Raw genomic sequence first — 21363 nt, forward strand, 5'->3', positions numbered from 1 at the left:
CACAGTGGGCCAGCCTCCCACCCACGGAGCCCTTCCTGACCGCCATCACTTTGTTCCTGAGCCCCCCACCCCCTGCCAGGCACTTGCAGCCTTTAGTCTCCCCTAGAAGAGAAATGTCTCACCCAGGATCCCCCAAGGATTAGTGGTGATGGGGAATCACTCAGTTCCAGAAACTTCCACTGCCCACAGGGCTAGGACCCCTCCCCACACACTTCACTCACTCTCACCCTCTCAGGCTGGTCGTCCTCTTGCCTCTGGGGACAGCCTGTTGTGCTCCTCCTGCAGGGACCCCTGCCCATACCCTGCCCACCCTGGCTCCCGGCAACCACAGCCCTGCCCCAGCAGGACGACTGCATCCCTGCTCCTGCTAAGAGCTGCCGCTGTGAACACACTGGTTCTGGGCCAGCACGCCCAGCAGAGCCACAGCACAGCTGTTTCTGCTCCCGTTGACAGGAAGGGAAACTGAGGCGTACAGACCTACAATTAGGTGCCTGGTCCCATGGAGGACTCAGCAAGTGCACATGGGAGGAACCCTTTATTACCCGAAAACAACCCTCCAGGGCCAGCGCACTACCTTGGCAAAGTCCCTCCAACAACCCTCCAGGCTCTTCTGATCTATTGGCTGGTGAAAGAGCCAGGGTCCTGCAGGCTGCGTTCCTGTTCTCTCTGCTGTGTGGCCCCTGGGCAAGCTGCTTTCCTCCTCTGGGCCTGTCGCCCTCGCTGCCCACGGAGGGGCAGGGGCTGCTAGGGTGACGGCACCCATCAGTTGTGCAGTGCCCCAAGTCCCGGCCTGAGCTATGCTCTCCCAGGATCCATGTTGAGAGGGCCTGGGGGTGGGGCAGGTCGGGGTTCTTGACCATAGGCTCAGAGCAGAGCAGGGGTGTCTGCCTGAGCTGGTCCCCGCGCGGCAGGGCTGTGCTGCCTGGTGACTGTTAGTCTCATGCGGCCGCTCAGGCTTAACCTTTTTTTTTTTTTTTAAATTTTTATTTATTTATTTATGATAGTGACACACACAGAGAGAGAGAGGCAGAGACACAGGCAGAGGGAGAAGCAGGCTCCATGCACCGGGAGCCCGACGTGGGATTCGATCCCGGGTCTCCAGGATCGCGCCCCGGGCCAAAGGCAGGCGCTAAACCACTGCGCCACCCAGGGATCCCAGGCTTAACCTTTGATGAATTAAAATGATGCAAAAGAGAACATTTGGGTTTTTCGGTCACACCTGCCACATGGGAAACGCTACACAGCTACCTATGGCCGTGGCCACTCTGCCACCGGGCTGGGCCGCCCCAGCCTCGCTGAGCTGCATGGGCACGGGGAGCCGGGAAACAGGTGCACCTGACAGGCGGTGGGGGGCCCGGTCTGCTAGGCCTGCACAGAGCATCTGGGCCATCGCAGGGGTGCCAGGATTTTCCAGGGGGGCATTTTGGCAGGAGCCGTCTTGATGGTTAGGTATAATCCATCACACTACGGCTGGTTTGGCACCCCCTGGCCCCCCAACACCTGCACCCGATGCAAAGCATCAGCAGCACACCCCGTTGTGACCAGAAGTGCCCATGGGCCTGCAAATGCCTGGCATGGACAGGCACAGAACATTCTCTGCTCCTCCCCTCCCACCGCCAGGCTGTTAAAGGGTCTCTTGGTCCCAGCCCCCACCCACCTGTCCCATCGTGCAGACAGACACACCAAGCTTCAGGGACCCCTGGGTGCTCCCACTGTCTCCACTGCAGCAAAAGAAAAAGCTTCTCATTATTGCACAGCAGCCCCCTCCTTTCGTCCCCTCCAGCCCTGGTAACACGCACTGAAAACCACAATCTCCCTGGGACATGCACTGTTTGTTCTATTTTCTCCCCACATACCCACCCGGCCTCACGCACACACTCCACACTTGCCTGCATTTTCAGCAGGCTCTGGGATGGAAGGCAGCCCACGATGTCCCAGGAGTCCCAGGCCAAAAACCTCTGTTTTTGTGGAAGATTCCTAACAGGGACTTGGGGAGCCTTCAAGGGAAGATTCTAGACTAGAATCCAGGAGGCCCTGGCTCCCTGCTCGGGAACTTCAGAGAGGCTGGGTCGTGACCCCCTTGAAAACCCAACCTACATGGGCCCAGAATGGACCTGGGAGTATCATGACTGCCCCCAAGGTGGGTCCCCTGTCCCTCGTCCCCTTCGTCCCTCTGGTCCTGGGTCTTCTGCTGCCGCCACCCCCCTCTCCTTCCTCCAGTCTGACATACTCATCCGGTCCCAGCTGTGGAGCAGGCCCTAGGGTAGCCTAGGTGCTGGGGCTGGACCCGGTTCGTCCTCCTACCTGCATTCCAGCCAGGGAGGAGACACCCAGCCAACATGCACTTGAGAAACACACAGTATGTGGATGGTGGCGAGCAGCGAGTAGATCAGGAGAGGGAGCAGGGTGCACAGGTGGCCAGTAGGAACTGTCTTGTTGACAAAGGAGAAAGTGACGTGAAGGACCTGAGAAGGGGAGTCCCATGGATGTCAGAGAGGATCTTCTGGAACAGGGAAGGGCCGTGCAAAGGGCCTGAGGCACCAGCAAGGAATAGGGAGGAGACCAGTGTGGCTGAGCAGAGTGGACAAGGGTGATGGGAGGACAAGCGTGAGGCTGGAGAGACCATGGTGGGGAGGCCATAGCCCACAGAGGCTGGCGCAATAACCAGGGGCAGGGTGTGGTGATGTGGCCCAGGGAGGTAGCCATGGAGGCGGGTGACAGGGTGCCAGATGCCCTGACACGCTCTGTCTTCCCGCCCTTTGTCTTGGGCCCAGGAACTTTGCCTCTGTTTGGGGACCTTTGCCCTCTGTCCTTCTCCTAAGTCAGGAATGGAGGCTTTGTCCTGGGCTTTGCTCCTGCTCCTTCCTCATCTGACAGACAGGGTCTCTTCTGGGTGGGGGAGAGGAGGGGGAGAGAGGAGGAGGGGGACAGGAAGGAGGGAGGTAAGGGGAAGGGATGAGGAGGAGGACAACGAGGAGGGTAGGAAAGAAGGGGGAGGGGATGAGGGGAGGAGGGAGAAGGGGACAGGAGGGGGGACAGGGAGGAGGGGGATGAGGAAGAGGGGATGGGGGGAGGGCCGCCCAAGGTAGAGGCTTAGGGCCCAAGGTGGCAGAGCTAGGGGGGGCCTGGGTGCTCATGCAGAGTGACCTGGGTGACCTGGTCAGAGAGGGGCTCCCAAGTTCACCCCCATTTACAGGGTTAGCACGTTTGCAGGGGGAGCCTCAGGCTGTAAGCATTTAACCGGGGAGCCCGCAGAACAGAGGTGAGAGCGTGGGGCATGTGCTGAGCTGCTGTGCTGGGGCTTCATTGGGGAATCAGGGGGATGTTGGGCACCCCCCTTCCCACTGGGTGGAGCTGCTGGCTGCCGCCCTGCCTGATGGCACCCCCGCAGTTGGTGGCCAAGCTCCGCCCAGCCCTTCCCAGCCACCAGCATCTGTTCCTCCTCAGGACTTTTCCTGTTCCTCCTCAGGACTTTTCCCCATTTTCTCCCTTTTGTGAACTCTGGGCAAGGACTCTCAGAGGAGTCAGGACCTTACGGGGTCCCAAGGGTGGGGGCATCCCCAGGCTGAGGCAAAGCACAGAGTAGTATGACTCTGCCCCCCACTCCCCTTTGCAAACCGAACAGCTGAGGCTCAGGTGAGGTAGGACACTGGGTCTCGTGGCAGGTCAGGCCCACCTCAGGACCTTAACATATGATGGACTTGTTGTCCACGACCACTTCTGGTGTGTTTCTAGTGCCACTCTTTCCCTGACGCTTCCACTGTCCCTTCTGTCTGCCATGCTGGAGGGAGGAGGGCACGTGGCAGCTCCTGGCGTGTGAGGCATCTGGGAAAGGAGGGAGCAGGGATTCACCTGTGCTTTCTCCCTCCAGGGCCCTTGGTTGGTCCTTACTGGGGAGGCGGGCACCTCGTCCCTGCCAGCCGGGCTCCTCCCCACTTACCCCTGGAAGACCAGAGGCAGCGTGCCGGCTGCTCTGGTGCAAATGCCCGAGCTGTGTGCAGGGACCAGGGCCCCGAGTGGTCTCTGACGGTGCAGGACAGCCCACCGCATAGACAGGACCCTGCCCTCCAGAGGGGCAGGGTGCCCCCTGTGCCCTCTGAGCCCCAGGGACTGCCGAGGCCAGCACACAGGCTGAGTCTGAGGGCATGGGGGCCTCCTCTCTGCTTGTCTGACCCCAAGCCAAGCTCAGCCCAGCTTGCCCAGAGTTCCCGACGGGCAGCGCTCGGGCACCGTGAGGGTCACAGGGCTCCTTGTCCGGTAAAACCTTCAAGATCATGCAGGGCAACAGGTGACCAGATGGAGGGCAAGGAGGGACTGACCCGGGGGCACTGGGAGGGGATGGTGACGGGGCTGTTCCTAAGCCACCAAGACAGCATGCCTGGGGCCTCAGCCACCTGGACCTTCCTGGAACTGGAGGATGCAGCAGGAGAGCTTGGGAGGTGGCTCACAGCCTCTCCCACGTGGTGACCTGCTGCCCCTTCCGAGGGACCAGGGCTATTTCTCCCCAGCACAGGGGCATGCACAATGACAGCAATGGCCCAGCCCAGGAGGCAGGGGTAGGATTGCAACCTGGGTCTGCCCCCCACGCACACCCTCAGCCTCTGCCCACCCGGGACAGGCTGTTGGGGGACCGGGGGGACACAGGTGCCGGCCCAATCCAGGGCTCTGGGGCCAAACCACAGAGCCTGGGGAAGTGGGCCAAGGCCTTCTGGGACGCTGTCTCCCCACCTCTCCATTTCTGGCCCCTCGAGGCCCACTTGGCTTCCCCCAGACTCTCTCGGGCAGGAGCCAGCCTTGCCTGTGGGCAGCAGGAAAGTTTGCAGGTGCTCCGCTGCCTGAGGCATGTCAAAGCCAGGGGCCCAAGCTCCCCAACCTGCGGTCTGGCGAGGGGGCCAGAAAGCGTTCCAAAGGCCATCTGAAACCCAAACGTCTTCCCACGACTTTGACTTTATGAGCCTGACCAGTTCCAGCTCAGTCTGCAGTAGGGCTGTGTGGTGTGTGAGCATCTGACAGCAGCCGGGGCCCATCGCAGACTGCCCGCGGCCACCCCCCCACGCTGTTTCTTGTGTGTGTCCGCAAGAACCCTGTCCTCCCTGTCCCCTGCTCCCCAAAGGTTCAGGCATACTTGGGCAGGGACATCCTGCTGGTGTGAGTCCAGAAGGTGGAAGGGAGGGGACCTGGGACCTGGGCGTGGAGCAGGAGGGACACCCACTCTAGCCAGGGAGGCAGGGACGAGGCTCACACAGGTCAATGTTAGTGAGTTCTGGCGGCCCAGAGAAGGGGAGCAAGGCAGTCACCCCCTTTGGAAGACCCTGTACACAGTCCTCCCCAGGGCCGCAAGACAAGAGAGTCAGCACGGGAGCTGGGTCCCAGTCAAATAGCAAGAATGGAGGCCACAGGGCATGAGGATCCCATCAAGTTCTTAGCCAGCAGCACGCCCTCCTTACAGGCCCAGTGAATGAGGCACCCTTGGGGAAATCAGGGCACTGGGTGGGGCCCTATGTGGCTGAGGAGGGCACCCAAGTGATGCCCCTCCCACCCCTGGCTTCTGCTCCCCTGTGATGGTCAGAAGGCTTTCCCATGTGAAAAGCAGGTCAAGGCAGGAAGAGCTTGCTTTCTAGATTTGTCCTGGCTGCCAGCATCTGGGACACGGCCCGACGGCAGCCACCAAGCCACGCTGGCACGTCTGCTCCTGCCTCCAACACTGTGCTCATGGCAGACAGCACCAGTCGGGCCTCATGCGGTCGCCAGCTCTGGATGCACCTGGGAACTCTCCAGTGGCGCTCTGGGCAGTCCGCCCGCCAGGCAGGCCGGGACGGCAGGTGAATCTCTGCCCCCTGCATCCACTCTGGGCTCACCAAGGGTTGACCGAGCATCTTCTCAGAGGCTGGTAGCAGGCCACACGCCGCAATCCCTGCGCCCAAGGCCTTACAGGTGTGCTCTGGGGGGAGGGGGGAGGGAGAGGGGTGGGCCCTCTGGGTCTTGTGGCCACTAGGTTTGTGCCTGTTTAGGGGGTTAGCAGGCCCAAGAGCAGGGAGGGCCCATGGTCTGGTTGGGGTCCAGGTCCCGGGTCAGGGTGCCGGGCCCCATGCGGATGGTCAGCAAGGGACGGAGTGGGTCTCAACCTCCCGGCCAGCTGAGACTCCGCCCCATGGGCACATCAGTAGATTCCCTTCACCCTCTTGTTGTCAGGGTCGAAGGGAGACCTCAGGTGAGCCTGGGCAGGGTAGGTCACCCCCATCCTCTCCAGAGCATAGTCCCCACTCTTCACAAAGTCCAGCGAGACCTGTTACAGAAGAAGAGGGTATGCAGGTCACTCATTATCTGGTGGCTGCTGGGCTCATGCCCACCTGCTTCCAAAGGGGAGGCTCAGCCTTACTTCCTCCTCATGAGCAAACCCTTCTCTGTGCCAAGAGCCTCCTCTGAACTGGGGAGCTGCCCTGAGTGGGTAGGTTCCCTGACGTGGACTTGCCTGCCTGGGGCCCAGCAGAGCTGGGGTTTCTCCCCCAGGGCCGTATACCTCCAGTTCCTGAAACTTCCAATCCCTGGGAAACTCAGGAGCAGTAAACAGCCCATGTGCTGGACCCCTGGCATGCTGGCCCCGCTCAGGGACCCTGCTTTCAGCACAGAGCCCACACCCAGGGCCCAGCCACGGAGGGGGCATCTGGGGCTCTGCTCCAGGACATCAAGGACTCTTCTCTCTTGGCCATGCAGGACAGGCCGGCCCAGGGCCCAGGTCCCCCAGGACCCCCAGGGTGGGAGCCGCTATGCCCTGCCCCCTCCCCAGGCCTATATGCCAGGCCCAGCTCATCCCTTGCACCCTGCCTGGGCTCACATCCACACCCTGCCTCCTCCTTCTCGCTGACCCTCCCAGGTGGTTCTCCCTCTGGAGTCTCTATTGGGGACAGGTAGGGGGATGCAGCCTGAGTTCTTGGAGAGAACCAGAAAGCTCAGCGCCAGCTGAATGGGCGCCCTGGCCCCTGCAGTCCGAGCATTTGAGGGCCCCAGTTTCCCAGCTATTACGGGGCTCATGCGGCACACTCCAGGGAAGTGAGCAGGTTTGGCCATAACGGTACTTTGACTCCAGCTCCTCCTGCTCTGCTCTCACACCACGTGGCCTGGCCCCTGCCACCTGACCTCCTCTCCCACCCCTGCCCCCCCACCCCTGTGACCAGCTGGCCTGGCAAGAGCTTCCAGCCATCTGGGACTCCGACCCCTGCTGGGCCTCGATGGGCCCTTTCTCTGCCCCTGCTCCCCGACCGGGTGTGGAGGGAGGAACCAGGCTCAGTGGGGGGTTATTGGGGCTTATAAAGGGTCACGTGGCAGGATGTGCATGTGCCTACACATGCATCCATGCATGCCTACACACGTGTGCATACAGGCGTGTGCACTGATGCGTGTGCCCCCCATGCCTGGGATGCCTCTGGGATGAGGGTAGGAAAGAGAAGACGATGGTCCTAGAGGACCCGAACCCTGCCTCTGCTCACCCCAGCGTCTGACCCAGGCTGGAGGTCTGTGTCTGGCTGTAGGAGCTGAAGTCCCTGGCCTAGAGACTTTCAGACCAACAGAATCCTGGAGATCCCAAAGTTAGATTCTTCCAGACAGAAAACACAGAAAGCACTCCTGACCCAGAGATGCGGCCCCATGAGCAGTGACCCCAGGCACCCCCGCCCAGGTGCTGCAGGGGTGTGTGTGGCACAGAGGTGCTAGTGCGGTGCCCAGCGAGGAACTGGGCTCTCCTTGGCAGAGATAGGGGGCAGGACTCACCGGCCCGCCACTGGGGTCCCGGATGTAGCCATAGGCAAGGGTTTTGTCAATGAAGAACCCAAAGTCAGCTCTCCGGATGTGGCCTACCACCTGGCCGTTCCTCCAGATGGCCTCTAGGCCAAACATGGGCACTTTTCTGGAAAAAGCAAGACAGATGGCTGCTGGGGCCCTGGAGTTCCAGAGGGGTGCTGCGCCACACCCGCCCGCGACCCCAGGGCCAGCTCGGCGCCCCGGGGATGCCAGCGCACAGGCTCCTGGCCCTGGACGACCGAGTAGAAAAGACGGGAACGGGCCCTGCCCCCGAGTCTGCAGACAGGCCGCGGTATTCCGGGAATTGGGGAAGGCCCACCTTCCACTGGTTTCCCCCGACTTCTGAACAGTGTAAAACCTTATGCCCCTAGGCCTGCTTTCCTCCGCCTCCAGGCTCTCTTTTCACAGTACGACGCATAATCTCGCAAAAGTCCTTTTCTTTAGAACATAAGCTATGAGTGCTGACTATAAAGTCTTTGAAAATTCAGAACAGAAAACACAGATTAACCTGCAGTCACGGCAGCGCCACCCCCGTAAGGAACCGGTGAGTCTGGACGCGGATCTTTTCCGACTCAGCCCTCCAGGGGCCTCGTTCGTGGTGTGTAGGGAGAGCCTGATGGGTGCCCGGGGCCACACCGGGTACCGCCCCACGTGCCCCCTGGGAGAGGGACGAGCCCAAGGGAGCCAGGCTGGGTCCTCTGATGCTGATGTGGCTGTGTGGATCCCGCCCTGAGCTGAGGTGTGTGGACAGGGTCTGGGGGCCTCTATGACATCTGAGAGAAGATGGTGGGACAGATGGATGTTCCGCGGCACACCCCTGCTCTTTCATTCACCCTCGTCCTGCAGGCTACGTGCTGTTTACAGGCGAGGAAACAGGCTCGGGGAGGCCACCAGCCTGGCCCACCACAGAGAGCAGAGCGGCAGCTCCTAGCGGCTCCACAGCTGGCACCTTGGCTGTGACCTTCCTCAGGATGGAGACCATCCATAGCCTCAGCACCGGGTGGATTTGGCAGCCCAGCAGAGAACCCCTGGGTGGGGCGAACCAGGCTGTGACAGGTGCTGTCCAAGGCTGTTCCTAGAGCCTGGCATCAGGCTGCAGGTGCTTTCTGGAGGGCCGGGGTGGAGGGGCTCCGCAGACCCCTTCTCCGTCTGCGTCCCCAAACTGGAGCTAAGCTGCTCCCCAGGAGGTAGACAAGCTGCACGTGGAGGGCCAGCCTGACAGGAGCCTGGGGAGAAGCAGCAGGACGATGACAAGCCACAGCTCCGCTCCCTTTCTGCATCCCCTCTCCCCCCTGTAGCTCTTGACACTTCTTTTGATGGCTCCAGAAATCTGGGAGAAGTGGCTCCACTTGCGGCTGCTTGTCAGCAGCAGATCAATAAGGCCCGGCCGCCACCGTCCTGGAGACTCTTGCTACTTGGAGTCCTGCGGAGCCACAGCGGTGCTAACTGCAGCCTGGTACTGTCATTTCAGAGTAGCTGGTCCCAAGTGGAAACCAGGGACAGCAGGGACCCAGCTCCTGAGGATACAGCTGAGTGGACAGAGCTGAGCTACCCTGTCCCCTGGCACCTGAGGTCTTCAGCTGGAAGTGGGGATGGTGGCCCCAGCCCAGGGCATGGGGAGGACTGCACCAGAACACAGTGGGAAGTCACAGTGACTGGGAAGCCAGACCCTCAGTGTAGACGTACCCGCAGGGAGGTGGCTTAGAGGTGCACCTTTCTCTTTCAAAAGCTATGTTTGAGGAGGGTGTGCCCTCGCCACATCTCCTGGGGCTTTGCTGACCCTGCCTTACCAGACGGACGTAGGACCATGGGATACTCACTCATCCACCGTGAAGCACACCAGGCGCCGGGGGAGGCCGTGGGCCCGCTGCTTCTCCAGGGCTTCCCGCCCCAGGAAGGGGACAGCCGACTTGAGCTTGCAGGTGAAGGCCAAGCCTGCCTCCAGGGGACTGTCATCTGGGCGCAGGTCGGCATGCCAGTGCCGGTAGCCTGTGGGGAGGAGAACCCGGGCTCAACACCCAGCAGAGGTGGGGGACAGGCTCATCCGAAGACCCCAGGGGTGTGTGTCATTCTTGCTGCCGAAGGTCGCCTGGGCAAGCCCTCAGGTACAGATGCCCCTTCCGACTTCTGCACTGCCGGTTGAAGCGCTGGAGAGGCACCTGGGCAGCACTGCCCAGATATTCTTCAAACCTCCTGGGGAAGCCCAAGCACTGAGTCCAAATTCAGCTCCACAAGGCCGGGTAAGCACCTGCCCCCCTTGCCCTCCAAGCACAGGTGCCAGAGACCCCCAGTGCCATCCCCAGGACTGTGGGGCAGTTCATGGGCAGGGCAGGAAGGGTGTTGGGGGGTGTCGGCTGGGGAGGAAGACACGAAGGAGTAGAGGGGAGGCAGAGAGGGGCTGGAAAGAAGTGCAGGGGGCGGCAGCTGCCCTGCCTGCAGCATGGCTCTGGGCACTGTGTGGCTCCTGCACATACCTTTCTCGATGCTCAGGGAGTCGATGGCCCGGTACCCAGCATTGACAAGGCCGTGCTTGGTGCCTGCGGTCATCACAGCCTGGTACACAGGCACACAGGCCGACCTGGGCACGTGCAGCTCCCAGCCCAGCTCCCCGACGAAGGAGAGCCTCATGGCCCGCACCTGGAAGGACAGGGCAGTGCTCAGACCTGGGCCTGGGTCAGGAGACCCAGGTCAAGGCCCAGCTGCCACTCACTGGTGGACACTGCCTACTGTCACCATTCTCCTTAGCTGGCCCTGGGCCCAGGCCGGCCTGCCACCAGGAAGTGGGGTCTCCGAGGACAGAGTTCCAGGCTCTGGAAATCCTTAAGAGCACTTGACGGGATGAGCACTGAGTGTTACACTATATGTTGGCAAATTGAACTTCAATAAAAATATATATATATATTTTAAAATATATATATTTATATTTAAAAAGGAAATCTGTAAGGGGAAGAATAAGGAGTGTCAATGCTAGGAGTGTGAGAAAGTAGACACATGGTGCCCAGGCCTCAACTCTTCTAGGTCTCTGTGTGAGTGAGTGTCCTGGGGTGGCCATACCAGATGGGGGCTTCAAACAGCAGAAAGGTATTGTCTCCCAATTCTGGAGGCTCAAAGCCCCACATCACGGTGTCAGCAGGAGAGGGTCCCTCCTGCCTCTCCCAGCTTCTGGTGGCTGCAGGTGCTCCTTGGCTGGTGGTCACACCCCTCTGATCTCTGTTACATAGCTTCTGCTCTGTGTCTGTGTCTCCTCTACTTTGGTCATCAGGACACTTGCCATTGGAGTTGGGACCCACCCTGATCCTGGATGATCCCATCTTAAGATTCTTATGTTAATCTCATCTGCAAAGATGCAATTTCCAACTAAGGCCATGTTCACGGGTTCTGGACGGCGGGGGGGGGGGGGGGGGGGGACGAGGATGCAGACATCTGTTTTGGAGGCCACCATTCAATCACCACTTTGGTGAGTATCCCGGACTCCCTCCGGCCTCAACTTCCTCACCTGTAAATGGGGTCAGGAGCCTGGCCTTGTCTGTTTTAAGAAGCGCTGAGGGATGTGGGTGAAGGAGTTGGGGGGAAGACAGTGGCTCAGTTCATGGCTCACCATGGCTGCACCCGAGGGGGGTGCAGAGGTACCAGGAGGGGAAGCAGACAGGCGCTGGGTTGTCCTTGTGACTGCTCCCCAGCCTGGTCAGCCTCGGGCCCCAGGACCGGAGTCTTAGAAGGACCTGGCCAGAAGCACAAGCCAGTTCTAGGGCAACCACGCCCAGAGTGTGCAAGTGCTGGGAAGGAAGGCCCCTGTCCGGGAGGCACAGGCCCGGCTGGAAGGTTAGCAGAGTTGGAGGCTGCAGAAAGTCCTTCCGGGGGAGCAGGGTCCAGGGTGCAGAGCTGGAGCAGGTGAGTTCCCCAGGACACCTGCTCACACAGTGACTTAGAAGAGTTGAGGCCTGGGAACCACGTGTCTACCTCCCTGCCCTGGGAGGGTGGGACAGAAAGATGTGCCATGGGGTTGGAAGGACCTTGCCACTAGGCTGCAGATGTTTGTGAGTCATTTGAGTGAGAGCTGGGTGGGCCCCCCAACCCCATGGAGAAGACAGTACTGTTCACACAGTGTCCCTGGGCAAAGTTCTTCACACACATTACGTCACTGGAGCCCTTCTCAGCCCCACACAATGGTGGGGACTGAAGTAAACAATATCCAGGGGACAACACAAAAGCAGAGGCGCCACGCAGAGCCTGAGCACACACATCTCGGATGGGGCAGCGGGTCTCTCTGCACGTGTGGCGGGCACACCTGTGTACTGGGCTAACAGCACCACAGAGGCCACAAGCAGCAGGGGGCACAAATCCCTGGCCAATGGCCTATGGCTGGTGGCCGGGGACTTGTCCCGCTGAGTTGGTTTGCTTGCCTGTTGTTTCCAGACCCAGCTACAGGTGTCTGCTTCCTGGCCTTTGGGCAAATCCTGGAGCCCACTGTGTCCCCACAGGTGAGGTCAGCCCCAGGACTGCCCTGGTCACAAAAGGGACAAGGAGAGCACAGCAAGATGCAGAGCTCATGGAGACAGAAGAGCTTACTCCATCACTGCCATGAGTGGAAAGCCCACCTGTGCAGCTCCAGCCGGGATCCTGTCTACACAGGAGGGAGTGGAGGCTACTCTCCTGAACATTGACCCAGCTCCTTATAAATCTGACACTTTAATCACATTGCTGCTGAGGGGCTGGATTCTGAAAGCTTTTGAAACAGTGAACATTTGCTCTGAGTTGCCATTTGCCCAGGCCTCTCAGAAAACTCAAAATTGACACAGAAAATGTACTGTTGACATTTCCCTGCTTCCCTAGTGCAAGCCGTGGGCCCCTGACAAAGATTGCCTTGTCAACGGGGTTCTAATTTTAGACAGCCCACGGAGGAGCTTGGGGCTCAAAGCCAATCTCGCTTTGAAAAAGGGAAAATCATTTTTAAAGCTCTCCCACTAATGGCCAAGGATGGCAGGTTCATGTCAGACATACATGCTCCCAGTTAAGTGAGAGGGTCAGGCACTGGGGCTCAGCTTGAATTCACTGGTGGGATAGAGCTACCCCAGGCCCTCCTGCAGCTCCTAGGAGTCCCAAAAGGCCAGGGGCTGGCTGGCCTGGCTTTCCACTGCACCCTTGCGCTCGGGCCCGGCACACAGTAGGTGCTAAAGAAATACTTCTTGAATGATGGAAGGAAACAGGGGCGGATAGACCTCTGCTTCTGGCAAAGTGAGGGAAAGTCCGGGGAACTCCAGGTGCCTTCCTAAATTCACAGGATTATTGGTTCTCGAGATATCCTGCATTTGTCTCCACTAAAGCAGTAGATTTAGGGGAGTCCTCGTTTCCTCTGGGCAGGGACATGTAGTAAAAGTGGAGAGCTGAGAATGAGGATACCCCATGTGGTCAACCTCTCCCCGCCTCCATGCCCCCATCCGATAGACAGAGGAGGCCAGTGCTTCTGCTCCTCAAGTTCATGGGAAACATGGCTCCTGGTACACAGTCATCTGCCAGTAAAGACTGCGTTGGATTGATCTTAAAAGCAAGCCCCAAACTGAAGCAAATTCCCTTGCAAAACAGAGCCCCACTCTCTTACAGGAACCACAGGCTCTGGATGGAGTCACAAAATCATGGAAGGTCATGAGGAAGGGCCTTAAAGGGGTTTTATTTAAGGCCTCTTCTCACCCTAAATACACCCTGCCCCCCGCCAGATACTGTTGGAATTAATAAACACGTTCAATGAGGTTGCAGGATACAAAATCAACATGCAAAATTCAATGGCATTCTTCTACCTTAACGAGGAAATACCCAAAAAGGACATTTTTTTCAAAATTCCATTTATGATAGCATCAAAAGGAATAAAATACTTAAAGGTAAACCAAACTATGGAGGTGAAAGACTCCTACAAAATTTTGCTGAAAGAAATGAAAGATGATACAAGTAAATGGAATGACATCCTATGTTCACACATCAGAAGACAGTATCATTAAGATATCAATACCACCCAAAGTGATCGGCAGATTCAACGTATCCCTCTCAAAATCCCAGGTACTTTTTGCAGAAATAGGAAAATGCATTCCAGCATTCACAGGGGATCTTAAGGGACCTCAAGTAACCAAAAGGATCTTGAAGAAGGCTGCAGGATTCTCAGTTTCTGATCTCATAACTTACTACGAAGCTTCCGTAATCAAAATAGTGTGATACTGGCATAAAAGTAGACACATAAACCAGTGGAATAAGAAAGAGAGCGCAGAAATAAGCCTTCATGGATATATGGTCAAGTCATCTTCAACAAGGCTGCTGAAACCACTCAACAGGGGAAGAAACAGTCCCTTCAACACATGGTGTTGGGGAAATTGGATATCCACCTGCAAAAGAATGAAAATGGACCCTGATCTTGCCTAATATACAAATTTTAACCCAAAATGGATTAAAGACCTAAGTGTAAGTCCTAAAACTATAATACTTCCAGGAGAAAACAGGGGAAAGCTTCACGACACCCGACTTGGAGATGACCTCTTGAATATGACACTAACGGTACAGGCAGAAAAAAGCAACATTAGTCACATGGGACTACATCAAACGTGAAAACTTCTGTGCATCAGAGGAAACTGCTAACAGTGAAAAGGCACCCTACTGAGTAGGAGAAAATATCTATGAATCATATATCTGATAAGGGGTTAATATCAAGAATACATAAAGAACTCCTACAACTCAACCCCAAACGAAACAAATAACCTGACTAAAAAATGAGCAAAGGACTCGAATTGGTATTTTTTTCCAAAGAGGATACTCAGATGACCAACAATTATAACTTGCAAGGATGGTCATTATCCCTAATCATTAGAGAAATGCAAATCACTACCACAATGAGATACGAGCTCACACCCACTAGGATGGCCGCCATAAAACGAAATAAAATAAACCAGAAACTAAGCAGTGTTAGCAGGGATGTGGATAAAGCTGAACCTGTAGGCACAGCTGGTGTGACTGCTAGGGAAAACGGTACAGAGATTCCTCGAAAAATGAAAAATGGAATGGCCACACGTCCAGCAATTCAACTTCTGGGTAGATGCCCAAAATGACTGAAAGGAAGATCTGGAAATGTTTGCACACGCATGTTCCCAGCAGCGTTATTCACAATAGCTAAGAAGTTGAAGCAACCCAAGTATTGGCTGACAGATGAACAGATAAGTAAAGTGGGGTCTGTCCATACAACGGGATGTTATTCGACGATTAAAAGGCAGGAGATCCTGATACCTGCTACAACATGCACAGACCTTGGGGACAAGAGGCTGAGTGAAATAAGCCAAACACAGAGATGAACCCCACATGATTTCATTTTCATGGAATTAAATTAGTCAAACTCATAAGAGACAGAAAGCACATGGTGGTTACCAGGGGCTGGGGGAAGGACAAATGGGGGTTGTTACGAAGCATAGAGTTGCCGTTCTGCAAGATGAAAAATTTCTGGAAATGTTTTTGCACAACAATGTGAACCCAGTAAACACTACTGAAGTACATGCTTAAAAAAGGTTGAGATGATAAAAACAGAACACCCTTTTCTCCATGGATGGGCGCCTAAAGCCTCGAGGGACTGGGTGATTTGCACTTTCTTGGTGTTCTCGGTGCCAGGAACAAGGGGGGCGGGCGGCAGATGCTGACACAGGGAGGTGAGGCGCCAGCTGCCTGCAGAAGCAGCAGGCACCGTGGTGGCTGAGAGTGTGGGCTCGGGTTTAAATCTGAGTCCCCAGTGCTGCATCCCTAGTGACTGCCTCCCTCTGGGTCTCTTCCGCAAGCCCTACATGATCATGGTGTGTCCTTCGTAGGCTCCTGGGAGTGCTCAGCAGAATCATCCCCATGAAACCCCAGGCAGGGTGCTCACAGGTGGTGAGGCGGTGCTACCGTCATGCCCATTTCACAAATGAGGAATTGGGATGCTCTGGAGAGTCCGGTCACTTGCCCCAGGCCCACTGATGTCCTGGGAAACATTTGATAATCAGCTCTGACCAGGGGCGGGGGTGTCATTCTGCAGCATTTACCACTTCCTGTGGTGTAAATACCCCCACATGGCCCATTTCAGGCCACTGATGAGTTTATCAGCACTCACCAGTCTTCCCACAGATTTAACTCCCAGCTCTCCAGCTGGTACAAATCCATTCCAGCACACCCAGAGGAGGCCTCAGGACTAGTAAGCAGCTGTGCAAGCGCTCAACCAGTGTTTCCAACTGTAGAGCACGTGTGCAAAGCCATAAGATGCGCATGCTCCCTGCCATAGACTGACTCATTTGACTATTTTTGGGTGGCTGGGTTTCAGTAAAATCTTGGGTGCTTGGGCTTTTGTAAGATGTGCTTCAGGAGCTCAACCCCGTGCTTGGTGCCTCACTGCACTCCCACCAGCTTTCTGTGGACATGACTTGAATCCAGGGAGATGCTGAGTTACCGCCTGGGCTCAGATCAAAGGCCTCGTGGATGCCCAGTGGATGCCCAGGCAGGGGAGGCCACATGGCTCCCGTGGGATGCCCTGGGCATGTGCGTCATCCGGACAAGCCTGGAGTGTGACTTTCTGGGTAAATATCGCAGGAGGGCTCAAGCAGATGCGCCCACGGACACAGGCCAGCATGTCCAACCTTTTCAGATCACATTAGCTCATGGCAGTTTTACAAGTTTCCAGGCATTTGGTTGTGTAACAGCACCACCGACACCAGGCACATCCTCCAACTCAGTCATCTCTTAAATAAGTGAGGATCCCAGGGGCCCTGGAAGCAAGGGCTGGGTCTGATCCCAGGGATAAGAGCCTGGGCAGCCCTCTGCAGAGGCCTGGTGCCCTGAACCCAGGAGGGGAAAATAGGTTCAAGGATCTTCATTTTTCAAACCCCCTGGAGGCTCTCAATATATCTTTGATTCTAATAATGTTCTGCTAGTGAGATGTGCAATTTCTCCCAGTGGTCAAGTCCACAAGGCTAGTGTGCAGTGGTGGTGACAGTGACGGTGGCGTGGTGCTGGTGATGGAGGTAATTATGGTAGTAAAGATAGTGGTGATGGCAGTAGTTGGTGGGGGGGTGTAGGTGGAGGCAGGGATGTTGATGAGGGTGATGGGAGTGATGGGGATGGTGGTGGAGGTGAGGATGGTGTGGTGGGCTTGGTGGTGGGGATGGTGATGGTGGTGGCTATGGGGATGACGGTGGTGGTGAAGATGGTATAGTGGGGATGATGGTGGCGGTAGGATGGTGGTGATGGGGATGATGGTGGAGATGGTGATGCGGTCATAGGGGGAGTGGTAGGGATGCTGGCGGTGGGGTTGTGTGTGGTGAAGGGGATGACTGGAAACTCATTTCCAAGAATAAGAATAAATAAAAGGTATGATGCTCAAATCATATGCCAAAAACTTGACCGTCCCTAAGGATCTGAAAAGCTCCGTAGAAACTGTATGGCCCTCAGACTTCCCATCCCGGGCCCCGGGCACACCGGGGAGGCTGCAGACCCTGCCCAGCCAGCTGCCCCTGGGACCACAGGTTCAGAGCCCCTGGGACCATTGATCAGAGCTACGACGGTCCCTGAAGAAGACGGCTGGCTGTTGCACCCACAGAGCGAGGCCGCGGCTGCAGAGTGAGAACGGCCAGCGTTCCCTGCAGAAAAAGGTTGGAGTCCTGCCCTGGAGGAGCTTCTGGAATCTCTGACGCTCACGCCCCAGGGTCCCTCAGGGCCATCCATGCTCACTCTAGCCACGCCTTGACTTACACTTGCGCGGCAAGCAGACATCCCCCAGGGGACACCTTGAACCGCCGCTGTGGCCACACGGATTTCTGGGCTACACCCACGGGTCCCGCCCATAGCCCCCCGACTTTCTAGAGCCACTGTGAAACTGCACAGGTCCTACAAAGAGCTTTTAGGCAGTGGTGGAACCTGAAGGCCCTGGGGGCTCTGTTGGGAGGCCCGAGCCTCCGACCATCTGCACAACGTGTGCAGGTGGGCGAACATTCCACCCTGAGCGAATTGAATCCCAACGTGCCACGGCGAGGACTCCACACCATCAGAAGAAATGTAATTTGCTTTTGACCTGAAATTCGTTTTCATAAGAAAATTGCTTTGTTGCTGTGCCTCACAATGTGCTCGCCACTTTCCGGCGGTGGGTGGAGGGGGGTGGCTGTCCTCGGCCGAGGCACCAGGAACACCACATCCCCCCTTGAGGGGACCACGCAGGGACCTCAAGGCCACCGTGTGGGAGGTAAGGACATCTGCTCAGTTGGCTGCCAAGGGGACAATTCCCTCCTCCCCTTCTTCCTCGAGGAATGCAAGGCTCACAGAAGCTTGGGGCCTGAGCATCTTGGGGAGATTGTTGCAAAACGAAGACGCTGCTCAGCCAGGGTTGTGCACCCACCTGTGTGCGGTGAGTGTGGGTCGCGGGGGACCGTGGCAGGGCCCTGCTCCCCAACCCTTGGCCGGGGTGCAGTCTGGGCCCGGGCCTCATCATTCTGTGTGTTGCAACCAGAAGGCCCTTGCTGGCTGCACAGACACACATTCCTCTCCAGCATCTGGGTGGCTGGGATCCAGTTACCTCCCATAAAACTTGGCCCGGCCCGTCCTCCCGCCCTAGCGCCTCTTCGCACTGAGGGATACGGCGCCAGGACTTGCTGAAGCCAGTGCAAGATATTATCAGGGAGAGTGCGAAATCCCCCTGGATTCAGAGAGAATTCAGGCTGTCTGGGCAGACTCACAAGACAGCCCAGGAAGGATTTTAGATACTGTCTGCACTTTCTGTTGCAGGTGGGGAAACCGAGTCCAGGAGAGGCAGTCCTGGAAGGCCTGGGGCAAGTCTAGAAGCCAGGCCTCCAGGCCCCCGGCTCTGCTGAGCACCAGGGTGACTCTGTTCCTGAACTTGTGGGTTCCGGGCTGATCCAGCTCCCACCTCCCCACCTGCCTGTGAGGCCACCATGCAGCCTAAGGCAGCCCAGGCCCCATAGCCAGAGGCCCAGCCAGGCTGACGTCCCCACCCCTCCTACTGGACAATGAGCCATGAAGCCCCTGCACCCTAGGCTCGTACGGTCCTAAAACACGGGATGGAGGCCCACTCTGAGGTCAGCAAAACCCGTAACTTCAACACCAAGGAAACTAAGCCTTTGCTTTGTTTTGCCCACAGCTCCCTGGCCCCTGCGAGAAGTGTCCGGGGCAGGATTCCGGGACGCATGGGGCGCCCACTGACCACACCCTCAGCTGCACCCCATCTTCGAATGCTCCCGCCCTTGTGGAGCTCATCTCCCACCTACCCCTGGCCCCCAGGGCTCCTGGGGACTCCCAGCCCCCTGGGGCAGGACGGGGTCCTCCCAGCAGGCCACACAGCAGGCAGCAGCAACCTGCAGAGAGTGGCAGGGAGGAGGAGAGATGAGACGACGGGCGTGTGACACTGCCAGGTGCCATGTCGGGATTCTGCATAAATATGCTCCAGCTGGACACTGACCAGGACAGTAAAATTCACTGCAGGACAGTAAATCCGTGTGTTTGGAGGGTTGGGTGTTGTACAGAGTGAGGCAGTGCCCTGGCCCTGGGCGCTGGTTCTCAGGGTCCCCTGCAGGCAGATGAGCTTCCAGCCGGCAGGAGAGACAAAGACGTCTCTGCTGACCACCCCAGGACATGTGTTCCAAGGTGGCCAGGCAGCAGGGAGATGGGAGACCCCCGTCCAAGGGCAGAGCCCCTGCCTGCCCAGCACAGGCATGCTTGCTCCCCAGCCCAGAGGCCACCATCCTCTCCACTACCTTGTCTTCCTCACATTCATTTTGCCAAGACTCCATCTCCCTGCTGTGAACGCCTGGGACCTTCCACGTCCCCATGCTTGCCGCCTGGGGCCCTCTCTACGACACAGGGTAGGCTGTGCTGCAGGGTCCTTCCCGCACCTGCCCCCACCCCCACCCCCATCCCAGCTGGGGAAAGAGCTCATGGCGGGAGGGGGCCCACCTCTTCCATCCCAGAGCCTCCAGGCCCCCGCTCCGTGCCTGGCATCTGCAGGTCTCCCAGCCAACATGTCCCAAATTAAGTCCACAGCCAGGTAGCGGTGGGGGGAAACGGGGAGGGCGGAGGTGGGAAGAGGACCCGCCCAGCCCTGGGAATAGATCCACGGTTTAGACTAAGGGTAAGAGCTCAGATGAGAACCAGGACAGACCCATTGTGGGCCGAGGGCGTCCATCTCCTGAGGGCGGGACTCGGCATAGGGGGTTCTGTGCTTTTGTACCTGCGCTCCCCCAAAGGCCTAGGAGAGCACCAGGCCGGTGTGGGGTGGGGGGTGGACACACAGAAAACACCAAATGATGAGCAAGAACACAGCATGGAATGACCCGGAAGGCCAGGACTGTGTACCTGGGGCACCTGTCTCCAGGTCTGTCTCTGGGTCCGAGGAACCTGCCGTAGGTCAATAATCAGACTCATAGAAGGAGCACGGTCAACGGGGAGCTCATCACTGGGCTATTCCCAGAGTGCTGCCCAAGGAGCTGAGAGAGGGTCAAAGGGGTTCTCAGGGAGTGTTTAGAGGACTCAGAGGACTGCTAGATCCGGGTGCCTGGGGAACTCAGCGGTTGAGCATTGGCCTTCAACTCAAGTCTTGATCCTAGGGTCCTAGGATGGAGTCCCACCTCGGGCTCCTTGCTCAGAGCCTGCCTCTCCCTCTCCCTCTGCCCCTCCCCCTGGCTTGTGCTCTCCCATGCTCTCTCTCAAGTGAATAAATAAAATCTTTAAAAAATAAAAAAAAAAAAGAACCTTCTCAGGGTGGCTCAGTCAGTAGAGTGTGTGACTCTTGATCTCAGGGTTGTGAGTTCAAGCCCCATGTTGGGCATGGAGCCTACTTAAAAAAAAAAAAAGGAAAAGAAAAAGAAAGAAAGAAAAAAAAAATCTCAATTAATTTGGGCAGCCCGGGTGGCTCAGCGGTTTAGCGCCGCCTTCAGTCCAGGCCTGGTCCTGGAGACCCAGGATCGAGTCCCGCATCGGGCTCCCTGTGTGGAGCCTGCTTCTCCCTCAGCCTGTGTCCCTGCTTCTGTGTGTATGTGTGTGTCTCTCATGAATAAATACATAAAATCTTTTTTAAAAAAAAGAAAGAAAACTGTTACACCCACCATCAGAGAATCAAGCCGGGTGGTGGCCTCGTTCCTGTTTTAAACTTTGTGGACAGAGATCGGGGAGAGAAGGTTCGGTGAGGCACCCTGAATGAGGCCCACGGCCTGGCTGAGGAGGGGCTGGCATCTTGCCCCAGGGCCCTGCTGGTGCACCAGCCTTCCAGGTGCCCGCGTGGAGAGAGGAAGGCTCAGAGGGGCTGAGGGCTGCACCCCAAGGGGCCGTGCTGAGAGGGAGCTCCACCTCCAGCCGACCCTCTTCACCACCATGCCACCCTTACAGTTGGAAACTGAGCACGGTTCACGAAGCAACAGAATACTTTCTGACGAAACCAGGAGACAAGTCCCAGAGGAGGTAGTGAGGACAAGCAGCCCCCTGGGTGTCCTGTGCCCTGACCTGGCATCCCACCGCACCTCACGTCCTGCCTGGGCTGCCCATTACCCTAGAGAAGGGTTCATCCTGGAG

At 57.5% G+C, this 21363-nt stretch overlaps 1 protein-coding gene and 1 long non-coding RNA gene across 9 annotated transcripts in view; one reads left to right on the forward strand and one right to left on the reverse strand.

The window, feature by feature from the left end:
• Positions 1-5403: 5403 nt before the first annotated feature.
• Positions 5404-21363, reverse strand: part of SARDH (sarcosine dehydrogenase) — a 62254-nt gene continuing 46294 nt past the window's right edge. For 4 of the 8 annotated variants that reach the window (XM_072748222.1, XM_072748224.1, XM_072748221.1 and 1 more), the window contains 4 exons: positions 10272-10434; positions 9618-9786; positions 7768-7903; positions 5404-6286 (listed from right to left, as the gene is read on the reverse strand). In XM_072748222.1, the coding sequence (XP_072604323.1) occupies positions 6161-6286; positions 7768-7903; positions 9618-9786; positions 10272-10434 (594 nt within the window). In that variant the 3' untranslated portion in view covers positions 5404-6160. The remainder of the gene's footprint in view (positions 6287-7767; positions 7904-9617; positions 9787-10271; positions 10435-21363) is intronic. The other 4 variants (XM_072748227.1, XM_072748226.1, XM_072748225.1 and 1 more) reach the window with 1 other exon arrangement.
• LOC140597826 (uncharacterized) lies at positions 16135-20543 on the forward strand. Its single transcript, XR_011999786.1, has 2 exons — positions 16135-18190; positions 18941-20543. It is a non-coding gene; the product is annotated as an uncharacterized lncRNA (long non-coding RNA).

This window comes from Vulpes vulpes, chromosome 2, assembly GCF_048418805.1.
Source record: "Vulpes vulpes isolate BD-2025 chromosome 2, VulVul3, whole genome shotgun sequence".
NCBI classification, from domain to species: Eukaryota; Metazoa; Chordata; class Mammalia; order Carnivora; family Canidae; genus Vulpes; species Vulpes vulpes.